Source organism: Hemicordylus capensis, chromosome 2 (assembly GCF_027244095.1).
Source record: "Hemicordylus capensis ecotype Gifberg chromosome 2, rHemCap1.1.pri, whole genome shotgun sequence".
Classification (NCBI taxonomy): Eukaryota; Metazoa; Chordata; class Lepidosauria; order Squamata; family Cordylidae; genus Hemicordylus; species Hemicordylus capensis.
Window position 1 is genome coordinate 263,093,499 of NC_069658.1, and position 24,935 is coordinate 263,118,433.

The following is a 24,935-nucleotide window of genomic DNA, read 5'->3' on the forward strand; positions in this document are numbered from 1 at the left end:
GTACAGCGGATTCAAATTTCCTGGATTAGGTCTTCCTTCAAAGGAAACTCTGGGCATTTCATTTCTTTGAGCGCCCTATTTCTTTTTATTCATCTTTTGGAACCCTTTGAGCTGGTCGGGGATCTGCATCATTTTACCTTCTCTGTAAGCGCCTTGGAACTGCAGTTCTGTGTATGAACAACGCAGAAACTAATGGCACCTTGAAAGATTAACAGATTTACTACAGCATAAGTTTTCGCGGACTGAAGTGCATCAGATCAGATGCATATTTATTTGGGTGGGGGGAGTCTTGTTGCAATAGAGCTTATTCCCAGGTAAATGTGTTGGTTACTTGGGTGTTCTCTGTTAGGACCAATCAAAATGTGAAATGGTGAGCAAGCTTTCATGATCCGGAGTTCCTCAGGCTGGATGTTGAACAAAGCTGGGGAGGGGAGAGAAGGGGGCAGAGAAATGTAAAGTATTATCTTAGAGCTCAGAAGTACCACTTGTGCTGCGAATAAAAGAAAATATGCTGAGCTTTCATATTAGCAATGCTGTAAATTAATTTTAGAAGGAATACTAAATGAAGAGTCAGTAAAAGTCAAATGGATTTGTATTACTGGTACTATACCTAGTACACTATGCTTTTAGCATTGAAAATTTCCCCCGAATTTAAAACTGGGGGATGTTTTCATTTCCAGAGGGTGCCAGGTGAGATCTGAGGAGTAATATACTGAAGGCAACATAATACAAATTAAAATGTCCCCTTGCAAGTCCACCTACACTTCAAGATGCAAATTGTTTCCTGGACTACACCACTTAAATGCAGCTTTCCCATCTAGAAATATTCCTGCACACAGAAAAGTACCATGTCAAGGAAGGCAGTTCAGCCCAGCATTCTCTTCCTGACACACTACATTCTTATGTGCAGGGGGAGCTCCAGGTTTTTGTTGGACAGGAATATTTAGAAATGGAACCATATTTCAGTCTGAAATGGTGAAATCTAGACACGTTTGTATACATTGGTCACTACCATCTGCTAGCAGTAACAAAAGGCTATAGAGTTGCAGAACCTTAAGTGTAGGGCTGGGGCTAGCAAAGCTTTTCCTAGAGAGGAGGGAATGCTTAATTCTCAGCTTTGCAGTCTGTAACCCTTTGCAAAAGAATGAAATAAGGTGGGTGTTTTATTCCACTGCCAAGCTTATAAAAACAGGTAACATGCCAACGTTACCTGTATGCACTGCTGTTATAAGTGTAGAGCCTTTTTTGTATTTGTGGTTTTTTAAGCCATAGTCTCTTGTGGGGAGAGCCATTTGGAGGTAGAGACATATTTTCTCATTCCTCTTGCTATGTAAACTGCTCTTAGCACTTCTTTAAATTGAAAAGCAATATAGAAGTATATTAATCATACTATAGTAAAGAAAAGGCACAAGGAAAAAACCCACCATTTTAAAATTAGCAAATATAGGATTTACTCCAATCTCCATACCATACAACGACCAACTTTGTGTCGTCCTCCCTAGACAAAAACACTTTGAAGCTGCAAAAATTTTTTAAAATTATACCAGATATCATAGGAACATTAAGATTCTCAGTCTCTCTTAGCTAAGACTTTATCCCACCTGAAAATATTATAGGGGTTCACAAGGATTTTTTTTCTATAAAATTCAGGTGAGTGTTGGGGAATTGCTGTTTAGCATAATGCTGGTAGTATTTCTCTCTCCTCACTGTCCTGAAGAATTCCAAGGAAGCAGAAAGTTTGCTTATGATCTTGTGACACTTTGGCCCTAATAAAGATATTATCTTACTGTGCCTTTTGGATGTTTTGATAGACCCACACAGCTACCTTTTTTGTGTGTAATCAGGTAAGTTTTTTGAGACACAGAATTGTTACTCTATAAAATGCCATGTATTTTATACATGCACCCAGCAACTTTTAAAAAGGCACTGAAGACACATGTATTCATCCAGGCTTTTAGTTAGTTTTACAGTTTTAAATAATTTTAAAACTGGGTTTTAAATGTTTTTAATCTTTTAAATGATTTTGTTAATTGATTTGATGTTTTAAATGATTTTAGTTGTAAACCACCCAGAGAGACAAGTTTTGGGCGGTATAGAAATATTTTAAATGTACCCTGATGATCCAGTTCCCTTGAGAAGTCCATAATGTTGGAAAAAGTTGAAGGAAAGAGAAGACGACGACCAGCAGCAAGGTGGATGGACTTTATTATGACAGCAAAGAATGTACCACTGAGAGACCTTAAAGGCCAAGTTGAAAACAGATCATCCTGGAGAGAATCGTATCTATGTGGTCACTAAGAGTCAACACCAACTTGAGGGCACTCACTCAATCAATTAATCAAATGACATTGTAATAAGTACGTACTGAAAGATGGTTGTTGTAAACCATTATGAAAATTGCTATTAAATGACCATATAGAAATCTCGTAAATAAAACAATAATTTTAAAAAAAATCTGTAGAAAAGTGAATTGTGAAATGCAGTGATGTGGAAAACTCCACATACTGAATTGCTGCCTGTTGCCACCAGGAAGAAAATAGGAACTGACTGCACTCCTTTTAAACTTATTTCCATGAATCTTACACCATCTTTTCTAGCCCTGCACAAAAAACTAAACAAATTTCCATCTTAAAAAACTGAACAAAACTAAAAATTCAAACTCCAGTTGTGCAGCAATGCAAAGGCAGTGGCCCATGCAAACATTCAGCTTAAATAATTCCGTTGGGCCAGAGCTGCCTGCTGTCTCTCATAATTCTGATTGAGCAGTGGTGATGTTTCCCAGTATGTATTTGGAGTTTTCATCATAGCTCATCTCTGGGGTTAAAAAAAAAAAGTCAAGATTCTTGTGGCACCTTTAAAGATTAATAGATTTACTGTGGCATATGTGGAGTAAAGCCCACTCCATCAGATGCATGAAGTGTCAGCCTCTGCAGAGAATATGTTCATACAATATATATTACACCCAGGGGCGTAACTACCATTAGGCAAGGGGAGGTGGCTGCCTGGGGGCCCCCATGCCTCGAGGGGTCCCCCAGAGGCAAGTCACATGACTATATATTGTGAAGTGTGTGTGTGTATCGGTGAGGGGCCCATTTTAAAATTTTGTCTCTGGGCCCACTCCAGCCTTGTTACGCCCCTGATTACACCTCTATATTCTGTACTAGATGTGGTACAGAGTATTTCTATATAATAAGGTATTCAAGAGAGCATTTTCTTCATGGTCCCCAGCACTCATTAAGACCATCTGGGGTGTTTCCCAGGTTTGTTTATGGTTGTGCATTTATGGCTGCCGCTAGCTCAGAGCCAGACCTTTAGAGCTGCCAAGCTTTGGAATGTGCTCCCCATCACAGTAAGAGCCTTGCCATCTCTGGGAGCTTTCAAAAATACTCTTTTAACAGTCTCTTCAATCATATTTTTGGTTAGTTTAAACTGATCTATTTTAAATTGTTCAAATGTGAATTCTTATGCTGTTTACATAAAACTAGACAAAACGCCTAGAGATTTGCATTTTGTATTAAAATGTACTCAATTGTGTTTATTTTGAGATAAACCGCCCTGAGCCATTTTTGGAAGGGTGGTGTATATAAATTAAATAAATATATCACATACAAACTGTAGACGTGTCTGTCTTTGCACAGCTTGACGGTATACAAAATAAGTACAAAGACAATTTAGAGCAGCAGGAATAGCTGCTAAAGCAGTCTGAGTTGTCACAGGCCACTCCGTCCCTCTTGCCATGCCCGCCCCACCACCATCTCTACGTGTCTTCCGACTAACTGAAGGCAACAGACTTCAAGCTCATGCCACAAGTGGCGTGAGCTTCGGCTGGCGAGAAACCAAGCTCCTGTCCTTGCTCCCGCTGCAACTGATCAAAGACTTTGGCAAAGAACCTCCCCGAGTGTCAACAGCGGGGGTGGGGTTTGAGGCAATGTTTTGCGCGCATCTCATGCACTGGCTCTCCTGCAGCCAATCCGAGTCCTCCGGGAAGCCACATGGTTGGAGGAGGCTGCAAGCAGCAAGACAACACTCTCCTCCCCTTCCCGTCATGGCTGCTGAGAGCCCCTTGGAAACTCTGCAAAGAGAGATCACCTGCTCCATCTGCTTGGGCTATTTCAAAGAGCCGGTGTCCATAGACTGCGGGCACAACTTCTGCCAGTCTTGCATCACCCAGTGCTGGGGGAGGTCGGATGACGAAAACACCTCCTGTCCTCAGTGCAGGAGGTGGTCTCGGAAGAGAAGCTTCAGGCCCAACAGGGAGCTGGGCAATGTTGTGGAAGTCGCCAAGCGGCTGAGGCTGGATACGGCCACCTCGCTGCCGGGCCAGAGGCTGTGCGAGAAGCACCAGGAGCCCCTGAAGCTCTTCTGCGAGGAAGATGAAACGCCCGTCTGTGTCATCTGCAGGGAATCCCGAGCTCACAAGTCTCACCCCATGCTTCCCATCGAGGAGGCCGCTCAGGATTACAAGGTAAGGCATCTGTGGCGCCCTCTTGGCTTCCCCCGGTTATATTCATTCTTAGAGGCTGAGTCGTCGGAATCCACTCGCAGCTTAATCCATTATCCTGCTCGCTTTCTCTCTCTCCCTCGCCTGCTTTTCCTGTGGATCGTAGTAAACCTCTGCTTAGTCATCAGCCCCATAACAGTTTTGCATGCCAGCCTACTGCCTCACACCCCTTCCTCGCAAAAGAGGCAAGATTGAAGGTCACCACAAGACCCTGACTCTCGTTTGCTCCAAGCCATGTGATCTACCTTACAGGGTCGTTGTAAGCCTATGTCTGCCACTGAGCACTTCAAATGAACTATGAACTTGATCCTGCCTTTCTTAGGGTGCTTTTAGAGGCGAGGTAAGCAGCTGGAGAGAGAGAGCGCAGTGCCTGCTGTACTCTCTCGCTCCTTGTGCCACTTTTGTTATCTTTTAGGTGCTTGTAGTCACCTTAAGTGGCGCAGTAGGGAAATGCTTGACTAACAAGCAGAAGGTTGCTGGTTTGAATCCCCGCTGGTACTATATTGGGCAGCAGCAATATAGAAAGATGCTGAAAGGCATCATCTCGTGCTGCGTGGGAAGAGACAATGGTAACCCCTTCGTGTATTCTACCAAAAGAAAACCACAGGGCTCCGTGGGGACCAGGAGTCGAAATCGACTTGACGGCACACTTTACCTTTAAGCATACTTTTAGGTGCCAGGTGAAATTAATTCTACATGCCTTCAAGATAAAGTGTGCTGTCAGGTCGATTTCGACTCCTGGCACCCACAGAGCCCTGTGGTTTTCTTTTAGTAGAATACATGAAGGGGTTACCATTGCCTCCTCCCGTGCAGTATGAGATGATGCCTTTCAGCATCTTCCTATAGCGCTGCTGCCCGATATAGGTGTTTCCCATAGTCTGGGAAACATATCAGCGGGGATTTGAACCAGCAACCTTCTGCTTGTTAGTCAAGCATTTCCCCGGCTTTGGTGATCGGAGTGTTTGAGTTCGTTTTGTTTGGGGTGTTTGCAGTCCCACTCTCACCTTCCTCCAGCTTGTTTGCCTGGTTTATTTCTTGGGCAGTATGCTGTTTTTCTGACTCCACATAATTGATTAGTATTGATCTAGTGCTTTAACTGCAGGTTAGACAGATTGATTTAGCTATTGCTGCCCTTTATTATGCATTTTGTAAGTTGTCCTGAAGATCACATTTGGTGGAAGGGCAGAGTAACATTTTTTTGTTTTGTTAATAAAGTTACTTAATAAATCCTTGCATTGGAGGGATCTTGGAGGCCATCTAGTCCAACCTCCTACTTGATGCAGAAAATCCATAGCTATTCTCAATTGATGGCTGTCCAGCCTCTGCTTGAAGACCTCCTGTGAGGGGGAGAACCCACCATTCACCTGGCTAATTGGTCCAGTTAATCTTACCATTAAGAAGCTGATTCTGTTATTGAACTGATATCTATCCTGTAATCTAAGTCAACAAGATCTAGTCCTGCCCTCTGGGGCAGCAGGGAACAAGCCCTTGACACCCTCTGTGGCTGCGACAAGCCTTCAAATATTTGAAGAGTGATATCATGTCCCTCCTCATTCTTCTCTTCTCCAGGTTCAGCATACTCTGTTCTTTAAACTGTTCCTATGTAAGTAGAATTTGGGGTTCATTTGGGGCAGCTAGGAAATCACACATGGATTCAATAGGACAACTGAGTTATGCTCCATGTGAATGTCATCTGTTTATCACAGACTCCCTCTGAGATCTTGTCTAGTGTCGCATAAGACAAAAGAGCAAAAGCTGCCTAAAGCCTTGTGTGCAGAGTTCTGTAGAGAACTAAAGGCTATGACCCAATGCACACTTACATGAGAGCAAGCCCATTAAACCCAGTGTGACTTACCTCTGAGTAAGCATGCATAGGATTGAGTTGCAGACTATCTACGGAGAAAGTGCCTGTTGCACAATATTTGATTCTTAAATGTTTTCCGGATGCATCTTTTGGTTGTGCTCAGCAACAAGTTGCCACGCATGTGAAAGCCCTGAAGGAAAGAAGAGAAAAGCTGAAGGAATCAAAAGAAGACTTGGATTGCAGAAGCCAGGCTGAGCAGGTATGTATTTGTCTCTTTTGCCAGGGAAGGACCTGGACGTAAGGGATATCTGTTATTCCTAGGGCTTGGGTGGGGGATGTCCTTGTACATTATAGCCAGGTTTGCTGTCTGGTCATACTATATATTGATCCCCTAGGGTATTTACTCTACAGCTGTAGGTTTAATCACATTGGGTTGTTGGCAACATATGACTTAATCTTTAACTCTTCTCCATGTCTGGATGGTGCCTGAAACAAGATGCCAAATGCTCCCTGCCTCTCTATCCTGCAGTGAACCGCAACAATCGGATACAGGCAGCCTGCAGGTTTTTTTTTAAAAAGCCACTCTTCCTTCTCCAACTCTGGATTTGAAAAGGAAGATAGTCTATGAGCCCGGCCCACAAATCTTAACCATTGGTACTAACTTGGGGGACAAATGCTCATAGTGATTTTTGGCATGTCTACCCCTCTAGAGATGGAACTGATAGCACTGTTGAACTTTAAGCTTTCTCTGTGTAATCACCCCTTCTTTATCTCTACCCCCAAATAATTAGCGTAAAATTGCTGTAATTTGTGCACAGAGAAAAGGGTAAGGGTTAAGCTTGGAGTTAAGATCACAATAAACAAATTGCTGTACTCTCACCATGGAATACTCTTTGGAGGACATTGCTGCCAATGTTCATTTCCATTCCTCTGACAACTTTGATACAATTTTATAGCTGTCTGTGTGTTTTTAAAACTTTAATAACACCGTTGCAAGTTTGGCTGCTGCAGACCTGATGGTCAGGAAAATAAAAGCTTGGTAACACTGAAAGCTGAAAAAAATTGCAGTGTTTTTGCCTGTTTCCTATCTCTAGGAGTGTGGACCTTGTCAAAAATTGAAATGAGCATTTGACCCCTGAGATGGTACCCACCACCCCAAATGGCTCATGTACTGAGGGTGGGCAGAGGAATGGTGAACCAGAGCATCTCCCTCCCTCCCTCCTTTCAAATCCAGAGTGGAAGGGAAAGGAGTGTGTCTTGGTATCTAAAGGCAGGGCATATCCAATTAGGGATGTACACAGACCTGTTCAGCATTATATTCTTAGAAAGCCGAAAGGGTTCAGAACCCTCGCGTTTGAAAGGGTTCAGATGCAGGGGTGGCTTTTAAGAACAGGAGAGGGTGCACTTACCCCCCCCCCGCACTTCCCCCCTCTAGCTTTCTGTGTATAAATAGCCCAGTGGGGCAGCAGCATACCTCCTTGCCACCCCGTTTCCCTGACTGGAAGTGCCATGCGCGCGTAAGTCGCATGCACGCATGACATGCGCACATCTGCTATGCACGCACGGCACTTCTGGTCAGGGCAACAATGGGGCAGCAAAGAGGTATGCTGATGCCCTGCTGGATTATTTCTACACAGAGTGCCAGAGGGGGTAAGCGCAGCGCGGGTGTTTGTGTAAGTGCATCCTCCCCCATCCTTAAAGCCACGTCTGCCCCACCATTGGCTCAAAGGGAGCCAGTTCCATGCACATCCCTATATCCAATCACAGCTAGGTAAGGGAGTTGGGGCTAGATGCTCTTAAGCACTGCTTTCCTTTCCTAGCAGTGGTTGTGTGGGAGAGTGTTGTTGGGCCATCCTACTGAGCCAGGTGACTGCGAGCACTTAGGGCAGGGAGGGTTGGTGGCAGCAGTTGCCACACATTTCCTTATTTATGTCGTGTGTGTGTGTGTACACACACACACATACTAGCCAACCCCGCACAGAGCATCTGTGCGCTCTTTGAGGCCGTTGGTTATCTCCACCCCCCCACCTTCCTGCCCCAGTCTACGCTTCTGGGCCCAGCCACCTCTCCTCCCCACCGCTACTTCTGCCCCCACACTTTCTTTCCCCACTCCTGGGCCTTGCCTCCACGGCTGGACCAGGCCCAATCCTCCTTCTGGCCAATCCTGCTGCCCAATCTGCAGCGACCAATCCTCCTGGGTGCGCCTCAGCCAATCAGACGCTTCTGCCGCCCAGCCAATCAGCTGGGCGCTGACACTCACATTCCAAGGCACACCCAGGAGAATTAATATAATTTATATATGTGTGTGTGTGTGTGTGTGTGTATACAACACACACACACACACACACACATATATACACACACTATTCAGGTGAGCTTCCCAGTGGTTTACATAAAAGCATGAAAACTGTAAGCATCCATACAAAGCAGCAAAAAAGAGCCATAAAGACTTCTGAAGGACTAAATCTTTTCCTGCTAAGCTCTTAAATCGGGTCTCCTGATAGGCTGTGTCTGTCTCCTCTTCTCCCCTCCCCTCCCCTCAGTAAGATGGCTTTTAGGTGGCTCTGTGGTGGCAGCTGGGGTGAGGAGGGGCCATCTGAGGTGACTGCCTCAAGGCCAGCGCTGAGCTGGTGTGAGGTTTCCTTGCATCCTAGGCAGATAGAGAATCCTCCCTGTCCCCTCAAAACTATTACTACTGTTATGCATATTTATATACTTGTATACCGCTTAAGCAGTTACAATTGGTATCAAACCAAGTCCAGTGACTGGTCTGGCAGCACTTGATGGCACTGCTAAAGCTAAGCAGAAGCTTGGACGATGGTGGATCACTGAAAGCCCCGGGTGAAAGCAGGATGGACTAAGCGAAGAGGTGCCTTTTTAAAGTGGTGGTGGTTTTATGTTTAGCAGGGGGAGAGCAACTACCCTTATCCAACCCCAGCACAGCATCCCTCCAGTGGTGGTTGCTGGTTTGCTATTTATTTATTTATTTATTTATTTAGATTGTGAGCCTTTTGGGGACAGATAAATCTTATCTATTTTCTTTGTAAAACGTTTTGAGAGCATTTATTGAAAAGTGGCATGTAAATATTTGTAGCATTAGTAATAGTAGGATGCAAGTATAAATGCATGTTACCAAGCCCTACCTTCCCCAACTGAACACTTCTTAAAATAAACACAACTGCTCTCGGGGTTCCTCCCAAACTGGATTTGTGTCTCCATCATCTTGGCACCCAGAGCAGTTGCACAGTCCTGGTTAGGCTATGAACTTGAGAGCAGCAGGGGATTTTCCCACTTCCCTCCGTGTTTTTCCATCCTGCCCTTCTCATGCTCCTTACAGGATGATGTACAAACTGAGAAGCAGAAGGTGGAAGCCCAGTTTAATCAAATACACGAATTCCTGGAGAAAATAGAGCGACTCATGATTATCATGCTGAAGAATCTTGACAAGGAGATTGTACAGCGGAGAGATGGGGCTGCTACCAGACTCTCAGAAGAGATTACTCGCCTTGATGCCCTGATCAGTGAAGTGGAGGAGAAATCTCAACAGCCCGCAAGTGAATTCCTGCAGGTAAGACTGTTTTAGGGTTTCCTGCACAATTGGTTCCTGTTCTTCAGTACTAAAGCTGGACATGCAGGAATCAGCACCTCTGGGGGGAAATGTGTCCTATTACTGTTATGTTACGGCCCCTCCTTTAAAACAATGAAAAAAACAGTGCTCTAGAGATGCATAATTTATTAGGCTCGGTGCCTATGGAGTGAAGACTTCATTAGGGCCACTATGCTCTGTATTCTTTATTGCTTTTGTGTTAATGCCCTCTTGTCTCCTCTGTTTAGATTGTACCACCTGAATAAGGTTTCTGGTACCTCTAGATTAGCAGGGACTGGCACAGGTTATGTGTGACCTGTGGGTGTATAATAAACATAACTAACAGCTCAATCCTGTACAGAAGTGGGTATGCCGAAGGACAAACAAAAAAACCTTCTTTTCAGTCTTGAAGTGCTTTAGAAGCACCCCTAGAAAGGCACCATGCAGCCCAAAATCTGGCTTTCTAGTAAACAATCCCAAGAAGCTCCTCTTTTATTATTTAGTATGGCATCAGTGTAGATGATATTTCTAAAGCAATATGAGCAGAAGAGATAGGTCCCTGCCCTAAGGAGCCATACTGTCAGTCTAGATTCTGACATTATGGGAGACAGAAAAGGAGAGAAAATTCTAAGAGCTGAATGTGAGCAAATACAATTGCACATACTTCTGTCTTCTTTGAGGCCTAAGGAGTTAAGAAAAAGGCTTATCTGAAAAGGTGGGTTTCAAGGATGGATTTGAATATTTTAGTGAGAGAGCAAGTTTCTAGACTTCGGCTCACACACAGAGTTCAGAAGTGTAAGAAAATAAATGAGAACATGTCCTTCTGACTTGCATACGTCACATATTAATTGCAGGTTTGGAGTCTTCGGTCTGGTCCAGACATAAACAGGATGTTGGAAACACCCTTGTTACCTATTTGCATGTGAATTTCCCCCCCTCTATTCCATTCCATTCCCAAGCTAACTATAGTAGTGGCTATAGGCCACCTCCAGCCTCAGAGGCAAGATGCCTCTGAATATCAGTTGCAGGGTACCAACAGCAGGAGAGAGAGTGTGCCCTCACCTCTTGCCTGTGGACTTCTCAGAGGGCCACTGTGTGAAACAAGATGTTGGACTAGAGAAGCCTTGGGCCTGATCCAACAGGGCTGTTCGTATGTTCTTATAGTACAACATCTAGTCTGCACCAATTTTAATGTGAACTACCCCAAAAGAAGGGTGGGAGTTAAGAAAGAGAGGAATGTGTCTGCTGGTGGCTCCTAACCATAGCTAGGAGATCAGACCTATGTAGATGGTTGAATTTTGGTGGTTTTGTCACATATTAAGACACATAGGGAGACATATGATACAGTCCTCTAATGTGTCAATATAATGTCAGAATACATACTTGAATGAAGTGTAATTTCACAGGCATGCGGACTAGAAACTTATTTTCAAAAAATGAAAACTTATTTGACCAATTTCATTTGGAAGTACTGAATACTTGCAAGACCTGTTCATAATGCTGATCTCATCCAGTTCTACAATCTTGCAATTTGAGTTCCCCTCTTATTTGAAGCAGAAGCTTGCAGGTCTTGACTAAGTATATTGTGTGGCTGAAATGGGATTTGAATCCAGATTCCAGCTGAAAGCTCTGCTAGGCTATATTCACTTTATTTGCTACCTTACTGCTGAGTCTCTAGGCGGTATTTCTAGCATAACAAATGTGAGACTTACTATCTTTTTTTTTCACCCCCTCCCGCCCCGCAGGACATCAGGAATATTCTGAACAGGTAGGTAGTGCCATTGCAAATCACAACACTCTTTATTATAGTAGGAAGAACTGAGGAAGCTTACTCTGTTAATTTAGATTCATGTTCATGAAAGATTTTGAGGGTTCTCTATGAAGTTCAAATCTATTCTCTGTTAGGGGGAATTTCTCTTAGATTTATAACCAGAATCGACAATTAAATGGTTGTGTGTCTTCCCTTGTAGATGTAAGGATGGACAGCTACCACAACTGGTTGAAGTTTCTTCCTCTCCAACTGACCTGGAAAGGAAGCTTGGGCACTTCAGTTTGAAAAATATTGTTATCAAGGAGGCTCTGGAGAAATGTCGAGGTACCAAAAGGGGCAAACGAGAGCTTGTGGCTGCTTTAAAATACTCAAGAATTGCCTTTTACAGTGACTGGTTTGGAGAAAAGGAGGTGGCGGTTCCCCCCCGCCAGCGCCCCCCCCCGCCCAAGATCCAACAGTGTTGTCCACATAGATACATGGCCCTGAGCATTGTGTGTTCTGCTTCAGAGAAACATAATGGTTGTGTGCAGAATAAATTAAAAGAATAACATCTGTAAAGATGGGAATGGTGGAGAGCACAAGAGTTTGTATGTGGTGTGGTGGGGAGGAGGGGAATGGAGAGAGAAATCCAAGTAGCTTTGGAGCCAGGGGGTACAGAGCCATAAAGAACTGTGAGGAGCTGTGCAGAGCACTGCAGCACCATCTGCTGACTCCTGGCCTCCAGGCTTCTCAAGCCCACTGTCTCCACAAATTGTGCCTTGCAGCTCATGTGGCACATCTCTCCTATACTTCGGCTTGGCTGAGGTTCTTGCTTTTCCTCATAGTCGCATTGCTCATAACAGCTATACGGATTTATTTATTTTTAAAGTTTTTTTGTGACAGGCAAGGTGCTGTAGTGATTAAGTGTCAGTCTGAGAACAGGGATACCCAAGTTCTAGTCTGCACTTGGCTGTGAAGCTCATTAATGCGCCAGGCACACTTGGTCTAACCAGTCACTAAAGCGGTTGTGAGGATGAAGGGTAGTGAGAGGAGAGAACCATGTATGCCTGGGGTATCAAACTGCTGGCCCACAGAACTCAACAATCCGGCCCCCGACAAGCCGCTGCTTCCCTTCCTGGCACGTTTCCCCCTCCCCACTGTGCTCCCAGTCTCTGGGCCTCTGCTCAGAGATCTACTACCGCTTTGGAGCAAAGTGAGGCAGAGGGAGAAAAAGCACCAGCAGCGGAGAGGAGAAATGTGATGCTGGCCAGAAGCAGCCAGCCATTTGGCCAGTATGTCCCCCCCACCCCACCCCATGGCCTCACTGCGCTCCGAAGTTAGGTTCCAGCTGCCATTGCCGCATTTCCTACCCCCATCTCACCACGCTCTAACGTGGCAGTAGACCTCTGAGCAGAGGTTGGCAGACTGGGCACTCAGGCCTGTGCAAGAGCAAGGGATGGGGGAGGGAGGAAAATTGTCCTTGGGGGAGGAGGCTGGGCTAGAGTGAGTGGAGGAGGGAGGAAGACGGCTTCTGCTCTCCTTGAACATGGTGGTGTTTGGGAGTTATTGATCTGATTAGAGTGTTAAAATAAACACTCTAACCATAACAGTTAAATTTTATTTTCACTTTTCTTTCCTTCTTTCTTTCTTACTTATTTATTTAAAATATTTATACCCCGCCCCTCCAGTGCAATACTGCTCAGGGCAACTTACAACAATAACATAGACACAGATACAAGTAATGAATTTAAAAAAAACACACCAAAAAAAGTCAGATTAAAAACAATTATTAGGTTCAAATTAAAACTGAAAATTATAAAAAGCTAAAGAACCTACCAGATATAACAAAATAATGATTTTAAAAAGCATCCTTTAAAAGGTGTATTTTAAGATGTTTTTTAAAAACACTGAGGGAGGGAGCATGACGAAGCTCTTCAGGGAGGGCATTCCAAAGCCGAGGGGCCACAACCAAAAAGGCCGTGTCTCTAGTCACCGCCAACCGGATCTCTGTTCATGGCGGGGTCATGAGCAGGGCCTGAGATGATGATCAGAGGGCCCTGGCAGATTCATATGGGTGAATGCAGTCCGACAGGTACCCCAGCCCCAAGCCGTGTAGGGCTTCAACCAACCCAGAGTACTTCCTTATCTGGATTGAGTTTCAGCTTGTTTGCCCCCATCCATATTGCTTTGAACATATTCTGGTGTAAAAGTAGTGCATTCAGCTAATCTAAGTGGCAAGGGAGGGGGGATAAGGGGAAGGGGAAGAAGAAAGCAAGTTAGAGGAAGAAGGTGCAAGAAGGCAGGGGCAAGGCTATGTGGCAGTGCAGAGGTACACTGGAATAAAATCCGGCCCATTGCCCGATTTTGAGTTTGACACCCTTGATGTATGCTGTCCACAACTTTGGCCCTCCAAGTGCTGTTGGACTACAACTCCCATCATCCCTGACTATTGGCCACTGTGGCTGGTGATGATGGGAGGCTGGTGATGATGTCCAACAACACCTGGAGGGTCAAAGTTGTGCAGCCCTGCCATGGAGGAACAGTGGGATAAAAATGCAATAAACAACTCACCTTTCCCCTCAGTGGCTAGAATATTAAAATACCCATGAGCCTTCTGTGATAGGTCTTCAGCTAATCTAGATGATTGTTTGTTATTATTTATTTATTAAAACATTTTTATACTGCCCAAAACTTACGTCTCTGGGCAGTTTACAACAGAATAAAAACAAAGTAAAACATTCGTTAAGACAGAAATGGGGCGGGGGCACACACATTACAACAATTTAAAAAATTTCAAAACAATACTTTAAAACAGCATTAAAACCATTAGCCAACTTGGATTTTGTCTTCGCACTTACTTCAGTATCTGATGTGGAGGTATCCAGCGACTCCTCTTATGTGGTTAGGTTGGATCAGTTCCAGTTTGTGACTCCTGAGGATGTGGACAAGCTGATTGGAATGGTGCGGTCCACCACCTGTCCTCTTGACCCTTGCCCGACATGGCTTATATTATCTGGCAGTGGGGTTGTTGTAGAAGGCCTGGTAGAGATCATAAATGCGTCTCTGAGGGAAGGTAGGATGCCTTCTAGTCTTAAGGAGGCAGTTATTAGACCGCTTCTGAAGAAGCCTACCTTGGACCACTCAGAGCTGAGTAACTACAGGCCTGACTCCAACCTTCCGTGGCTGGGCAAGGTAATTGAGATGGTGGTGGCCTCACAGCTCCAGACAGTCTTGGAGGAAACTGATTATCTAGACCCATTTCAAACTGGCTTCCGGCTGGCTATGGGGTGGAGACTGCCTTGGTCGGCCTGATGGATGATCTCCAATTGGCAATTGACAGAGGAAGTGTGACTCTGTTGGTCCTTTTGGACCCCTTGGCGGCTTTCGATACTTTCGACCATAGTATCCTTCTGGAGCGTCTGAGGGGGTTGGGGGTAGGAGGCACTGCTTTGCAGTGGTTCCGCTCCTACCTCTCGGACAGGTTCCAGATGGTGTCCCTTGGAGACTGTTGTTCTTCAAAATCTGAACTTTTGTATGGTGTTCCCCAGGGCTCTGTATTGTCTCCGATGTTGTTTAACATCTACATGAAACCGCTGGGAGAGATCATCAGGAGATCTGGTGCAGGGTGCTATCAGTATGCTGATGACACCCAAATCTATTTCTCCATGTCAGCATCATCGGGAGAGGGCATAACCTCCCTAAATATCTGCCTGGAGGCGGTAATGGGCTGGATGAGGGATAACAAACTGAGACTGAATCCAGATAAGACGGAGGTACTCATTGTGCAGGGTCGGAACTCGAGAAACCCTTTTGATCTGCCTGTTCTGTATGGGGTCACACTTCCCCAGAAGGAACAGGTTGTCATAGATGGGGAGGCTCTTATTTCACTAGGGAGTGCATTCCAAAGCCTTGGGGCAGCAACGGAGAAGGCCCATCCCTGAGTGGCCACCAGACGAGCCAGTGGCAAATGCAGACGGACCTCTCCTGATTATCTCAATGGGCAGTGGGGTTAATAACAAAGAAGATGTTCTCATAAATACCCAGGGCCCAAGCTGTTTAGGGCTTTATAGGTTATGACCAACACCTTGTATTTTGCTCGGAAACATATCGGCAGCCAGTGTAACTCTTTCAGTACAGTGGTAATATGGTGTCTCCTAGATGACCCAGAGACCAGCCTGGCTGCCGCATTCTGGACCAGCTGTAGTTTCCGGACTACGTACAAGGGCAGCCCCACATAGAGTGCATTACAGTAATCCAGTCTGGAGGTTACCAGCAAATGTACCACTGTTTTGAGGTCATTAACCTCAAGAAACAGACACAGCTGGCATATCAGCCGAAGCTGATAGAAGGCACCTCTGGCCACTGCCTCAACCTGGGACACCAGGGAGAGGCTCGGATCCAGAAACACCCCTAGACTGCGTACCTGTTCCTTCTAACCACTGCAGAGCCGTGCCTCCTACCCCCAACCCCCTCAGACGCTCCAGAAGGATACGATGGTTGATAGTATCGAAAGCCGCCAAGGGGTCCAAAAGGACCAACAGAGTCACACTTCCTCTGTCAATTGCCAATTGGAGATCATCCATCAGGCTGACCAAGGCAGTCTCCACCCCTTAGCCAGCCCGAAAGCCAGTTTGAAATGGGTCTAGATAATCAGTTTCAACCAAGACTGTCTGGAGCTGTGAAGCCACCACCATCTCACTTACCCTGCCCAGCCACGGAAGGTTGGAGACAGGCCTGTAGTTGCTCAAGTCCGAGGGATCCAGGGTAGGCTTCTTCAGAAGCGGTCTAATAACTGTCTCCTTAAGACAAGGAGGCATCCTACCTTCCCTCAGAGACACATTTATGATCTCTACCAGGCCTTCCACAACAACCCCCCGCCAGATAATATAAGCCATGTCGGACAACAGTCAAGAGAACAGGTGGTAGGCCGCACCATTCCAATCAGCTTGTCCACATCCTCAGGAGTCACAAACTGGAACTGATCCAACCTAATTATACAAGCGGAGTCGCTGGACGCCTCCACATCAGACACTGAGGTAATTGTGGAGACGGAGTCTAAGTCGGCCCGAATACGAGAGATTTTTTCCACAAAGAATCCATTAAACATATCACAGCGGGTAATCGATGGTTCCAGATTCTGGTTCAAGGGAGGAGGGGCACTCACTAGCCCTCTCACAACCCTGAACAACTCCGCTGGACGTGAACTTGCGGATGCAATATGGGCAGAAAAGAATTGCTTCTTTGCTGCACATATTGCCTGAGCATAGGTCTTTAAATGAGCTCTATGTTGCAATCTGTCGGATTCAAGCTGAGTCTTTCTCCACTTGTGCTCCAGTCGTCAAGAACCATATTCTTTGGTTCCTGAGTTTTCACCAGATATGCTTGTGCATTTTTCTAAGCTGTTCTCTAGTAACTATGAGGGCTAGAAACTTGAAAGAGGTAAGAAGAAAACTGAGAACATTGGCATGCCAAATACCTCTCTAAATAGCCAATTCTCAAACTACTGTGATGCCTCTCCTAGCTGATACTCTCCACCCAGTTTCCCAGCAGAGCGGACAGTAATTCTACCACTGAACACCTCTGTCCTCTCCTGCCGTTTATCTAGGAGCATCTTTGATGCTTCATATCTAACAGCAATGAACAGAGAATCCTGACTCTTAAAATATTCTCTATTCTCTTTTTCCAGAGACTATGCTTTCTGAATTTGCAAAAGCAAAATCAATGGAAACATCAGCGAAAAAAGGTGAGTTGAGGTTGTGTTTCCTGTTTTTTGTTTTTTGCTGAGATAGAGCAGCAACATCTGTTTGTGCCTTTCCTAGAAACTCCCAGACACTGCTTCACATGGTGTGGCAAGGGTTGATGGGAATGACGACTCCCTCCAATATAGAAAGATTTGTACAGGAAAGGGGAAGAGCCTTGAACACTTTAGTGACATGAGCCTTGTGACTCCTCCTTCTTTCTTCCCTATCTTGAGAGGCTGAGTATAGGAAACTGCCCTATGCCGAGTTAGACCCTTGGCCCATCTAGCTTTAGTATTGTCTACACTGACTGGCAAGGCTCTTCAAGATTTTAGGCAGGAGTCTCTCCCACCCCGCCTGGAGATGCTAGGGATTGTATCTGGGACCTTCTGTATGGGAAGTGTCTGTCATTCTGGTGTTAGCATTTCCCTCGTCAGATGAACAGTGCTATAATGTGAGTGACCTGCTGTGGCAGGACTTCCAACCTGCTTCTGGGCTTGTAAGTGTGTACCGCACTTAATTATTTGTTTAAAACATCTGAATAATTTATTTATTTATTTATTTATTTATTTAATATATTACAACAAGATTAAAAAAGTAAAACATTAATTAAAAACAAAAACAAGAAATTTAAAAGCAAGAAATTTAAAACAATTTAAAATTTTAAAACAATATTCTAAAAACAACATCAAAACAATCAAAACAATGTCAGTTAAAAGCCTGGGTGAACAGATGCGTCTTTAAAGACTTTTTAAAAGTTGTCAGAGATGGGGAGGCTCTTATTTCACTAGGGAGCTCATTCCAAAGCCTCGGGGCAGCAATGGAGAAGGCCCGTGCCTGAGTAGCCACCAGATGAGCCAGTGGCAAATGCAGACGGACCTCTCCTGATAATCTCAATGGGCGGTGGGGCTCATGACAAAGAAGAAGTTCTCTTAAATACCCAGGGCCCAAGCTGTTTAGGGCTTTATAGGTTATAACCAACACCTTGTATTTTGCCCAGAAACACATCGGCAGCCAGTGTAACTCCTTCAATATGGGAGTAACATGGTCTCTCCGAGATGACCCAGAGACCAGCCTGGCTGCCGCATTCTGAATCAACTGTAGTTTCCGGACTACGTACAAGGGCTGCCCCACATAGAGCGCATTGCATTGAATAGGGCTACAGTCATGGGGTAAAGTAAATGGAAGAAGTCTTGGCTCTTGTCCAGTCATTTGGTGCCTGGAGTTCTGTGGGGGTTCTCCGTGTGGAGGCATGCGTTGGCCTCCAAGTGATTTCAGAGCCTGCCTGCAGTCTAGTAAGGCAAACTGGGTCCACCTTCCCTCAAGCTTCCACATTACTGAGATTGCTGCCTATACCCACCCCTTGGCTACTTTTAAGTTGACAGGAACTGGGCAGAAGTCTCAGACACACCACTCCCTGGGCAGCTTCTGGGATGTTATATCCATTGCTTTTGGTCTCCATAGGCTGAGTATTCAGCTTCCTGACATAGGTCGGTTCGGATAATACTTTATTGACTTATGTAGTTAGGCATGCCCTTGGCACATCCCCTATCAGGACATCTTCCATGCATATCCTGATGCCCTCTCAGCACATCCCTTTATCAAGTGAGGGAGGGCTGTTTATCTGAATGACTGATCTGTGGCATGCTCCCTTTCTAATCATGCGGGCCAGTAGGGTATTGTCTGAACCAGTTCCATAGCAGTTTTGCAATGGTCAAATGGGTATTCTGCCCCCAATAGCTCTCAGGTTCCACAGCTAGTCTCCCGCACTGTGCACATATGCATAATTGGTCTGACAGTGGCTACCCAACCCCCAAATAGGCAATGCTGGACTTCTAACGGGTTCTCCTTGTCCAGGACTGGTAGCCTGCCTGAACAATGGAATGTCTTTATTATATTTGTACCCTACTTCTTGGCATAAAAAAACCAAACCCAAACCAAGGACCTGAGTTGTGCGTTTGGCAACCAGACTTCAGAAAGTGTTATGACACAAGACAGAGCCTCCCCAGAGATCTTAAGAACTTGGACCTAAACTGTCGAAGGCCTTTTAATTAGGGCATAGCTAGTAGAGTTCTGGTCAGATAACGATCTCCTTCTCTCCCCATCCCTCTTATTTGAGATCCTAGGCTGGTTTGCATCACAGTTTTTGGAATCTACTCGTAAACTTTTGGCTTCCTTCATAGCTGAGCTCTTCTGACTCTTTGTTTTTCTCCTCAGCAAGCATTACTCTGGATCCCCTCACAGCTCATCCCCTCCTTGTGGTGAGTGAAGACAAGAAAAGTGTGAAACGCGGAGCCATCCTTCAGCCACTGCCCAACAACCCTGAGAGGTTTGATGCCACTCTCCTTCTCCTGGGTTGTGAGAGAATCACCTCAGGGATACAGTACTGGGAGGTGGAAGTGGGTGATGGGCAAAATTGGGCACTTGGTGTTGCCAGGGAGTCGGTGAAGCGGAAGGGACCTGTTGTCACCTCCCCTGATGAAGGGATCTGGGCTTTGGGTCTCTGTGGAGATGAATACAAGGCTTTTACTTCTTCCGATACTCGTCTGACTCTAGAGGAAGCCCCAGAGAAAATCCAGGTATTTGTGCATTATGAGAGGGGTTGGGTGGCATTTTTTGATGCTGATTATATGTCTCTAATTTTTATTTTCCGGTCTGCTAACTTCTGTGGGGAGAAGATCTGTCCATTCTTCAAACTGTGGGGTCCAACTACAGAGCTCAGGATGTGTCCCTGAAACACTGCCTACACTACCCTAGTCCGCTTAATTTCTGGGATTCCATCTGTGCATAATTTTGTGTGAAATATCATGAATGGCACAGATTCTGTTTTTAAAGGAAAGACTTCCAGCTTAAAGTAAGCTGGGACAAGGGAGTGAGAATGGAAAGATAAATAGCTACCCCAGTTGTTTCTTATCAGTTTCCCAGACAATGAAGAGACTCCTTAACTTATAGGCCCCTTACAAAATAAATAAATAAATCAGCTGTCTGCAAGAACTGTAAAGGCCAAACTAGTTAGGCTGATTGTGTCATTCTCTCCCCCCCCCCCATATGTGTGTGACATTTAAATGGCAACTGCAGAGGGCCTTGATCTAGATTGGAACCATTCTGGGAGGGGTAAAATCCCCCTTCCCCATGCTATAGTCTGGATAAAGCACTAGCACCTGTGGTTTACATTAAAAAGATAAAAATCAAACACTCAAGACCAAGTGGCATGATTAATGTATCATCTAGTTTCATTGAGGGGTGCAATTTCATTTGGAGTCCTTTTTTAAAACTTGCATTCTGATCACTGAAATCCTGCACAGTCTCCTCTTCTTGCCCTACCCTCCCTAGTCCCAGCAGCATCCAAGATTTGGCTTTTCAACTTCTGCTGAAAGGCGGTACAGGAGGACCTCGGTATTCACGGTGGTTCCGTTCGCAGCAAGTACCGCAAATACAGAGGCATTGGGGCAGTGGAAATCCAGGGGTTAGATTGCTAAGGGGCAAAAAAACAGGGGGAACACAGAAAAAAGCCAAGTAAAGTGCCCTACTGTGCTCCGTGGGTCCCCAGTGGTCTAGCAATGGCCCCCAAGACTCAACTTTGCTATTTTTTTTATTTTTTATTTTTGGTGGGAAATGTGGCTTTTTAGTTCCTTTAAAAACAAGCCACAAAATGGTTCCTGAGCACAAAATGGCAGTCAGACGTGACCTCTGAGGTAATTTCCGGCCACCACAATCCACAGACACACTAATGTAACCCTCCCGCCCCCTTCGTTCCCCCCCGCGTATACCAAGGTAACGTGTCAATTGCCCTACTGTGGATATGTGAAACCACAGATGCTGAATCCGCAAGTAACCAGGTCCTCCTGTATATAAATACTGGCAGTGGTAGTTGTAGTCGCTAGGTATTGGCCCTACATTTTGAAGATGGTCTTGAGCCCTATTCACACATCATATTCTACACTTGTACAATGAGTGGACAGTGTTCACAGGTACAGTTTTTAACACATACTGAACACAGGTACAGCAGTACACTTCTGTACTATGCATTTGAAAGTACCTGTACTCAGGTTCACCTTGAAAATGAATGCATTTAAATGAATCATTAAATTAAATTAAATTAAAATTAAAATTAAAAAATAAGAACAGCCCTGCTGGATCAGGCCCAAGGCCCATCTAGTCCAGCACCCTCTTTCCCACAGTGGTCCACCAGATGCCACTGGGAGCCTACAGCAGGAGTTGAGGGCGTGCCCTCTCTTCTGCTTATGATCACATTATGAGCACTGTGGGTGATTGAGGTTGCAGCTTATGGAATTGCTGTTGAACATGCTTACAGCACCTCCCCTTCCAGAAAACAGCTCTGTAAGCATGTTTGTTGGATGTGAGGTTGACAGTTGGGTGGTGGGGCTTCCTCCCTGTTTTTGCCCTCATAGGCATGAACTCCTGCAGTTTTCAGAACATCTGGCTATAGTCCTCCACACAAAATTAATGAATGAGTGTACAGATGTCTGTATACTCATACAACATAATATCTGAATGGGACTTTGGTAGCTTCAAGGAACAGAACTTGCTCTACCTTCAGATTTTTTTTCCCTTTTTTAATGAAAGCTGAGATTTCCCCCCCCCCCAGTACGCTCCTCCTCTTGAGGAAATCTGTAGCATCTCCTGCAAGCAGTAGCTCTTTACTTACCTAGCACTGTGCATTAGAGGAAGGAGGAGAAGATTGTACAGACACACCTGTATTCTTTTATCACCCTGCTGTCACTTTGGGCCAGTTTGGATTATGCTTCATCCACTGGTCCAACTACAGGTGATAAGGACATGTGGCAGCCATTAGTGCACACATTATTGCCCCCTCTTGGCACATTGGGGCTTCTTTCCTAATCGTGTGTGGAGTAGCATTTTGTCCAAACTGCTCCTCATGCACACTGCAAATAGTTTAAAAGTTGAGGGGGAGTTTGGACAAACAGTGGCCTGGCACATCAGGAAGGAGGAATGACATGCACATTCATGACACGCACTATAGTGTGTAGTCAGGCAGTGGGTGACATATCATCTGAACCAGCCCTTTTGTGAACCTTTACAGGGCTCTTCCAGGAAACCCATTACTCTTTCAGGCTTGAAAGAACACCTTGCTACTTTGGAATAGTGTCATGTTAGGTGCTCTGTGAGACCCAGGCCTAAGATTCAGGAAGTGCAGGAGAGAGATTACTGGCTGTAATCTTATGCATGCTTGCTTGGAACTAAGTCCTAAAGAATTCAGTAGAACTTACTTCTGAATAAGTATGCGGATGATTTCCAGGATGCCTCAACAGTGTGGTGCTGTACAGTAATTTATATTCAAAAGAAAAAAACACTGCCTGCAAGCTTACAGCCTGATATTCTTTTTATAAAGATTGTAAGTTTCAAACCCAGAAATCTAGGCAACCCTCTTGCTAATGTTGCATGCATCTCTTAGATGAGCAGTGTGTATTGATTGGGGAGCAGGTGGAGGGAAGACTGGGGAGTTAGGACATCCTGTTCCCTTGTGGTTATCACTTGGGTGCACACAACTCTGCTATAAAGCACTTGTTACAAACTATGGAGTGGTGTGTCTTTCCCTTACAACTGATCTTTTATTCAGGAAGCATTTCTGTTGCAGGAGCAGCTCATTTTCCCCCCAATATTCAGGCAGCAATACTTTCTCTCTTCTAAAAGATTCCTTCCCCAAGTAGAAACTAGTGTGAGTGCTGTGTGGAATGTGGTTTTGTGAGAGTAATCAATACCTATTGGATATACTGCCATCCGTAGTGATGACTTACACAGCTCCTCTTCTTTTCCCATACCACCACCATTTAGGAACATCCACATTTTTATTATGGCCACTCTACAAATATGAGTGCTTTACTGTTCTGCCACTTCAACATCCGAGCATCTATTTACCTTTTTTTAATTTTAAAAAAAGTGTGTGTGTGTGTGTGTGTGTGTGTGTGTGTGTGTGTGTGTGTGAGAGAGAGAGAGAGAGAGAGAGTGTGTGTCAAAAAGGGATTTATCGCTTTCAGCAACACTTACGAAAGATCAGCCTTATACTCAGGCCAAAAACAAACGTTTGGCAACCAGCTGTCTTCTGAAAAACCACCCATTCTGCTTCAAAACCAAACCCGTGCCAAACATTGTCTACTTTGAATAGGAACAGCTCTTGAGGATCTTGTACAGAAGTATTTTCTAGTCATACTACCTGAGACAAACTTGAGCTGTCAAGGATTGAGCCAGCAACTCTTTACATACAAAACACATGCTCCACCACTGAACCATGACCCCTACCACATCTACCTTGACACTCCATGAGCCTTTTTGCTTTGTAGTAAGAATAACAATATTCTATTTATTTATTGATGGCTGTGCATTCCCCTCTCCAGCACTGGGATGCATGTATGCTTGATTTCATTTTTTTAAATAGTGAACAGCAGTATAGCTATCCCATTGCCCTGATTTTTATGTCTGGATTGGATACTGCATTGCTGTAGGCTCGAGACTTGGGGGCCCATTAAGCATAAAAAGCAGGAAAGTCACATTTGCTCCGATCATCTGCATAAACCCAAGGAGTAGAGGGTTTGGAGAATGTTCAGATAGTAGTCCTAGGTCATACCTGCATTATACACCTGAAGTGTCTTAACTGATGTGGCTTCTCATGAAAGCCTATGGAATGGTAGATTTTTCCTCACAGAATTTGGATGTATTCAGCCTTGTCCACACTCAGTTCCTTACAGGAAATACATGATTTGAGGTGTTGCCATAGCCATATGTGCAGCCCCCAAACCAGTCAAGCTGCAGTTATTTGCTCTGATGTGTTTAGACGCATTGACTTCAACAAGGCAAAATGGGATTAAGGGCAAATATGCTTGGTTAAGTGATGTACTGTTCGCTTATACAAGGTGGCAAATCTGCACTTTTTGAAAGATGTTCTCCTCTTTAAGGGCAAACAGATGTATACATTTCTGATCCAGAAAATGGTTGTCATTGCATTAAAATTTCTCTAGTGAACACAGTAGTTTTGTGTGTGTGTTTCTGTTATGTAACAGCTTTTGATGAATCCTCTTTTCTCAGTTGACTTGTCACCAAGACTAGAGCTCAACAACTGGAGGACTAGGGACAAAACCTGGACCTCTGGAGAGTATCTGTTTCCTTGGGGAGCAAGAGGTTTCTGGAAGGGCTGATGGCTGTGACAGTGTAATTTCCTGGGAGGTGGCTTAGCCCCACAGTCCTGTCCCCAAAATAGCTTTCACATACATCTAGTTGCTGACCAAGGATCTAGAGGTGCAGTAATGGACTCCAGTGTAAGAGAACTGGGTGACATGATGATCTGGTGGAATTTTCTTGCCTTTGGGTGGTAGAATAGAGACAGTCAGTTGTTTGCTGGTGATAGTAAGACCAGTTAGTAGAACTAGGGGCACACTTAATTTCTACACTCCAAAGTGATAGATTTTGAATGTATAAAAATTTGGAACCATATTACACTGCTGTATACTTCATAGTAGTTTTTATACTTCCAATACCCATACCCAAATACCAATATTTCAGTCATATCCCAATATCAA

At 44.8% G+C, this 24,935-nt stretch overlaps 1 protein-coding gene and 1 long non-coding RNA gene across 2 annotated transcripts; one reads left to right on the top strand and one right to left on the bottom strand.

The window, feature by feature from the left end:
* Positions 1 to 3,982: 3,982 nt before the first annotated feature.
* On the top strand, positions 3,983 to 24,385 carry LOC128346200 (zinc finger protein RFP-like). Its single transcript, XM_053299202.1, has 7 exons — positions 3,983 to 4,465; positions 6,469 to 6,564; positions 9,643 to 9,873; positions 11,637 to 11,659; positions 11,862 to 11,986; positions 17,328 to 17,384; positions 19,597 to 24,385. Exons 1-7 carry the CDS (start codon positions 4,046 to 4,048, stop codon positions 20,112 to 20,114), a joined length of 1,470 nt encoding a protein of 489 aa, XP_053155177.1. The 5' UTR covers positions 3,983 to 4,045; the 3' UTR covers positions 20,115 to 24,385.
* On the bottom strand, positions 4,459 to 7,272 carry LOC128346209 (uncharacterized). Its single transcript, XR_008316843.1, has 3 exons — positions 7,186 to 7,272; positions 6,357 to 6,495; positions 4,459 to 4,594 (listed from the first exon to the last, which is right to left on the bottom strand). It is a non-coding gene; the product is annotated as an uncharacterized LOC128346209 (long non-coding RNA).
* Positions 24,386 to 24,935: the final 550 nt, after the last annotated feature.

Bases quoted from the DNA above. Each gene is read 5' to 3' on its own strand.
- LOC128346200 (XM_053299202.1), top strand. From the start codon at position 4,046: ATGGCTGCTGAGAGCCCCTTGGAAACTCTGCAAAGAGAGATCACCTGC. The intron at 4,466-6,468 runs GTAAGGCATCTG...GGTTGTGCTCAG, and splicing joins AGGCCGCTCAGGATTACAAG to CAACAAGTTGCCACGCATGT. The intron at 6,565-9,642 runs GTATGTATTTGT...TGCTCCTTACAG, and splicing joins GCAGAAGCCAGGCTGAGCAG to GATGATGTACAAACTGAGAA.